This window comes from Ahaetulla prasina, chromosome 5, assembly GCF_028640845.1.
Source record: "Ahaetulla prasina isolate Xishuangbanna chromosome 5, ASM2864084v1, whole genome shotgun sequence".
Lineage (NCBI taxonomy): Eukaryota > Metazoa > Chordata > Lepidosauria > Squamata > Colubridae > Ahaetulla > Ahaetulla prasina.
In genome coordinates this window covers 39,959,869-39,966,052 of record NC_080543.1, presented here as the reverse complement: position 1 = coordinate 39,966,052, position 6,184 = coordinate 39,959,869, and the positions used below count along the sequence as shown (strand labels likewise).

Here is a 6,184-nt window from a genome sequence, read left to right as displayed (position 1 = left end):
CAGAAGATGAGGTCAAGGCAGTTGTTGAGTCTTGTATTGTTAGTTACAAGTTGTTCAAGACCTAGGTTTGTAACAGCGTTGTATAGTGTAGTATGGATTGGATCAGTTGTACATTCATTTGTTATCCAGTTAATAAGAGGTAGATTTAGGTCACCCAGGAAGATGAGAGGATATGGGCAAGAGGTAGCCCATGTTAGCAGTGAGGTTAACATATTTGCATGAGTAATGTCGTAGTCAGGGGCTCTGTAGCATAGTAAGAATCGAAGTGTGGTGTTGTACTCTCCTGCTGTGAACTTTCATCATACATATATTATTGGTAATACCTTTCTTAAATTGGTTTTCATCCTCCTAATTTGTGAAAGCATCTTAATTGATTGGATAGAATTGTTTGTAATTACTGTCTGTTGGGATAGTAAATTAGGATGAAATCAAATTAAGCAAATATTTAATAGGAAGACTGCATCTCTAGCTATCTTCCATCACACTAAATCAGTCCTTTCCAAGCATAGCTCCCAGATGATATGCCATCATTCCCACCATTATGCAAACTCTTAATAATTATGGGGACTGTACAACCACTAGGAAGATATAGGTAGGAGACATTGGTATAATTTCTGCTTACCAACTATGCATCTGTAACTGCCCCTTGAATAGGATAACTCAACGAAGTCTAAAATTAAGCTGCTGCTTCTATGACCATATTCAGACTGGAAGCTACCATATAGCCAGCTCCACTGTTTCTCTTCCTGGTGGCAGCAATAACCTGGTTTGTTTTTTAGATCTTTCTTCCAATTATGAATTTTCAACTTAGAAATGTTTATTTTTATTTATCAAACAAACAAATGTACAAGATAACAAGTATAGGTACGAACATAAACATGAACAAAGAAAGTAAATACAGATAAATGGGGACAGTAAGACAGGGAGGGCAGGCACGCTGGTGTGCTTATGCACACCCCCTTTACAGACCTCTTAAGAATGGGATGAGGTCCACGGTAGACAGTTTGAGATTGAAACTGTGAGGGTTTGAGGCAGAATCAGATAGAGCATTCCAGGCGTTGACTACTCTGTTGCTGAAGTCATATTTTCTGCAATCGAGTTTGAAGTAGTTTACCTTGAATTTGTATTGATTGTTTGCTCGTGTATTACTGTCTTGAATACTATCCCACTGTTGTTTGTGGAATACTGAACCAGTGTTCAGTATTTAAGATCAAATATTTATCAAATATTAATAATAAATACCTAATTGAATCATATGTTCTGAATACATCTATAATTATTTTTTCCTGTTTGTTGCATGCTAATATTATATGCTGTATTATGTGCTTTTTTCTTGCTCCTGACCAACTGAACCTTTGTGTACAGTTTTTGAAGTATCATTTCAAACTAGTTCTCTGCCTGATCTATGGTTATCAGCTATAATTATACCAATCTTTAAAAAGGGTAACACTAGTTCAATAGAAAATTATAGACCAATCACTTTGTGCTGTGCCACATGCAAAGTTATGAAATCAATTATAAACCAATCCGTCGTTCACCACTTAGAAACAAACAACTTGCTATCCAACAAACAGTTTAGCTTTAGGAAAAACTTGTTCTGTACTTTACAACTTTTGCACTGTAAACCATCTGAACTACGTGTCTTGATCAAGGTAAAGCTGTAAATGAAATTTACATAGATTTTTGTAAGGCTTTTGATACAGTATTACATGATAAGCTGTGGCTGAAATTAAATTCTTACGGCATTTCTGGACCTTTGCACAAGTGGATTGCTGCTTTTCTGTCTAATAGACTGCAGAAAGTCAAAATAGGGAACTCGCTGTCTAATCCTGCATCAGTTAACAGTGGTGTTAACAGTGGCGTTCTGCTTTAGATCCCACAATTTTCTTGCTCTATATCAACAACTTATGTGATCAACTTAAAAGCAATTATGTCCTGTTTGCCGATGACGTAAAATTATTTAATACTACAGATAATTCTGTTGTTTTGCATAGTGATCTCGACTATGTGTCTGAATGGTCATCTATTTGGCAACTTCAAATTTCAGTTAATAAATGTTCTGTCTTGCATATTGGTAAACGTAATCAGAATGTCAAATATAAGCTAGGTGGTATTGATCTTAGCAGATGACCCTCACTTTGTCAAGGACCTAGGTGTACTTATTTCTGATGACCTATGTTCCAAAGTTCATTGTAACAGCGTTGCTAAAAAAGCATTAAGAGTTGTAAATTTAATTTTGCAAAGCTTTTTTTCCGGAAACATCGTATTACTAATTAAAGCTTATAAAACTTATGCTAGGCCAATCTTAGAGTATTGCTCAACTGTTTGGAATTGCTATCATATATCTGACATCTGTACAATCGAGCAGGTTCAGAACTTTTTTACGAGAAAAGTTTTGTAGTCTTCTATATACAATAGAATACCCTATGCTATTAGGCTCGAAATTCTCAGTTTGGATAACTTAGAACTATGTTGCTTGCGGTCAGACCTATGTATTGCATACAAAATTATACATAGTAATGCTTTACCTGTAAATGATTTTTTTGTTGTTTTAATCGCAATAATACACATGAGCAACCACTTTAAACAATGTAATATTGTTCTAAACTTGACTGTAAAGAATATGATTTCTGTAATAGAGTTGTCAAAGTCTGGAATGCTCTACCTGATCCAGTTGACTCAGCTACAAATTTTCATGGTTTCAATCGCAAATTGACTTCTGTGGACCTTACTTCCTACTAAAGTGGTCAGTAGCGGAGGCATGCATAAGTGTACTAACGTGCCTATCCTCCCTGTCATTGTATTTTTCTTTTATTCTTGTTCTCATTTTTAACAAATTCTAATAAATAAAATAAAATCAATAAATAAGCAGGGTGTGATGCAGAGTCTGTGTGTTCGTATTTCTCATTGGATTTAACACTGGGCCCTTGCCCTGAAAATAGTTTCATAGAATAGCTCATCCGTGAGAAAACGTTATGACATTTTTGTTGATGTAGTGAGTTGTTTTATTTTAGTTTCTGCCTACATTGCATTCTAAATAGGACCCTCTGAGCTATGGGGTTTCTGGAACACTGTATGAGGCTCTGTAATGTATGAGTGTAGGTGTGTATGATGCAGTGCCCACTGTATTATCCTCCCCCTCCCAAAAGGACTCAACTGGCAGGCAGGCAGGCTGTTTTTGACAGATGTCTCTCGACTGTAATGAAAGAGCTCATGCAAAATTATCTCCAGTCAGTATTAAGTATGGGAGGTACCCAGTACTTTGAAAGGTGAGAGAAATGAGTGTGTCATTCCTATGCTTGCCATCTCAGTTTGATAACCTGATTACTGAACAAGTAAATAAATTTCACATTTACTTGCATTTATATTTAACAGTAGGGTGCTGTCAGAAACTTGAGTAGCCCTGCTGCAAGCAGGATATGGGATATTAGGCTGACTATTAGGCTAGTTGTCAGGAATGCATTGATGAGTTGCAATGAGCCACAACATGACCAGATTTCCCCCCTCTATTTTTAATGTATGATTTCCAAACGCCAGCCATAGTATTTAATCCTCCCAGATGACAAATGTATTAGAAGCATCCAAATAGTATTTAAAGCCATGCATATATACCCATCACACTTTTTGTTTTTACAATAAATATTGTTATAGAGGGATAAACAATAAATGGAAAGTCTTCAAGGAGATTGAAGATACGATATGAGACAAAGAAAATGCTAAAACTGGTATAAAACTGGTATAAACAAAGAAAATGCTAAAACTGGTATAAAATGCTAAAACTGGTATAAACTGGTATAGAAATAGCAATATGACGTAGACCACCCACAGTGACCACCCTCAGTGATGTAGACCACCACAGTGCTTTATAGCACACTCTGGGATAGTTTACAATGTCAGCATATTATCCCCAACTATCAGGTTTCCTCATTTTACTGACCTCGGAAGGATGGAAGGCTGAGTCAGAATCGAACTCCCGGTTGTGGGTAGAGTTAGATTATAATACTGCATTCCAATTACTGCACCACAATTCCTCCATTCACTATCTTTTTATCCTTGCTTTCACAACAGCCAAACACATCACACAGTGCTGTTTATTTAATTTCTCATTTTGATTTCATTAGTTCTACCAATCCTCTCCCTCTCATTTAATTTTTTCTTCCTTCACAGAATTGTTCTGCAGTTCAGTTTTTTATTGAAGACTTGGCTCTTCCCCCTTGGATTAGGATGGGAGTTAGCACAGCAAATGTGGATTTGATGGATGTTACAACACTGGTAGGAAGTGTGACATTCCTTTGTGTAGTGTGACATTACAGTTTTATCTTTTGTTTTATTATCTGTTGTGAACTGCCTAAGATTCTTGTGTATAAAATAAGCAACCAATTAGTTCTATAAATTAATAAATACATTATCTCAGTGGTGGAATTCAAATTTTTTTACTACCGGTTCTGTGGGCATGGCTTGGTGGGCATGGTGTGGCTTGGTGAGTGTGGCAAGGGAAGGATATGGTAAAATCTCCATTTGCTCCTCACACCAGGGGAAGGATACTGCAAAATCTCCATTCCTACTGCAAAATCTCTATTCCCTCCCCACTCCTAGGGGAAGGATATTGCAAAATCTGCATTCCCACCCCACTCTGGAGCCAGCCAGAGGTGGTATTTGCCAGTTTTCCAAACTGCTCAAAATTTCCGCTACCGGTTCTCCAGAACCTGTCAGAACCTGTTGGATTTCACCCCTGCATTATCTTTATATGACCACACTGACTCAGCATACTTCTTTCATATTGGCACTTATTTTTGCATTAAATTCGTGTTTATTATGCTAACATATTCACTCTTGACCCTATCTTTTTTTTTACCCATTTAGTACACAATAAAAAGATGAAAACAATATAGATCGATAACATCAGCAAGTACTGCGAGTCTAATTGGCAAAAGAAAGTTGAGGTCTGTATTGGTTGGAAACATGCGGAAGAGTTCTTCATCCTGCAGTGGATAGACAATGGCTAAAATGATGATGATGATGATTATGAAACATATGAAATCTTGCATAGACTTTATGTATGTATGTATTTGTGTATGTATATATTTTCTGAACAATGCTAAGTTAAATGTTTTTTATTGCCATCATTTTATGGTTTCCCAGGCTAGCTTTACAGCCCAGGAAATTTCTAATTTCCTTTCCTTTTTCCTTTCTTTCTTCTTCTTTTAGAATAGAATAGAATAGAATAGAATTTTATTGGCCAAGTGTGATTGGACACACAAGGAATTTGTCTTGGTGCATATGCTCTCAGTGTACATAAAAGGAAATAAAGAAACAATTAGAGAGCATTTCACCGAGGGAGTCTTCGTCAGCGCCATCTTGGCTAATCAATTTTTTTTTAAATTATCAATTTTTAATAATAATTTTTTTAGCCAGATTGTAATAATAATCTACTAATTTAAAGAAAATGGAGAATTTGTTATATAGTGAATTAGGGACTGTAAGCCTGCTGCCTATGGGAATCAATAAATATGCAGACAAAAACTTTAATGTTCCCAAGCTCTCTGTCACATTTTACTGTACTTTTAAAGTAAACAAGTGGGAACATAGATATTCCAAAGCCTAGTCTATAACATTAGCTTCATTCCAAGAATGTTTTTGGAATATGCAGACTCCATAGGCAGCCCTGACTAAAGTTAGGAAATCAGAAGAGTACAACCCAAGGTTTTGTTAAAAGTGTGACTGCCTGCCAAGGATATATGAACAGCAAGATGATAGTGTGCTTGTTCTGTGGTAAAACCTTTGTATCATGCCATACCAACCATAGCAACCATTTTGTAATAGCACCTACAACATGCAAATGCGCTCAGCTTGGCTGACACACTGTCATTTCTTAAAAGATATAAAACCATCTGACAGCTTTCTTTTACACTTACTTGAAAGAAAATGACTGTAGCTCAGTTATAGAGAGCACACTTTGCATCAAAAGATCTCAGCTTCAATTTTTGTCATCTTTAGTTCTGGATAAGAAGCCCCAGAGAGCTGTTGCCAGTCAGCCCAACATAGCAGAAGGCAGCTTTCCTATGTGCTTAAATTGATTCTCTGAGTGATAAAATTTAGACAACTGTCCTTGAAACCTAAAGAAAAATCATATAAAGGAAGATGCTTATTAATACACCCAGATAACAATCTGGAAATAGATAAC

General features: G+C 36.3%; 1 protein-coding gene across 2 annotated transcripts in view; it reads right to left on the bottom strand.

Moving 5' to 3' along the window:
- Nucleotides 1-1,037: 1,037 nt before the first annotated feature.
- NSUN3 (NOP2/Sun RNA methyltransferase 3) overlaps nt 1,038-6,184 on the bottom strand; it is a 37,577-nt gene continuing 32,430 nt past the window's right edge. Inside the window, exons 6-7 of one of the 2 annotated variants that reach the window (XR_009155360.1) lie at nt 5,916-6,116; nt 1,038-4,982 (exon numbers count right to left, since the gene is read on the bottom strand). Coding sequence is in view for 1 of the 2 variants with exons in the window: in XM_058185438.1 (XP_058041421.1) it covers nt 6,032-6,116 (85 nt within the window). In the remaining variant the exon portion in view is untranslated. Of the gene's footprint in view, nt 6,117-6,184 lie in introns of both variants that reach the window. The other variant, XM_058185438.1, reaches the window with a different exon arrangement.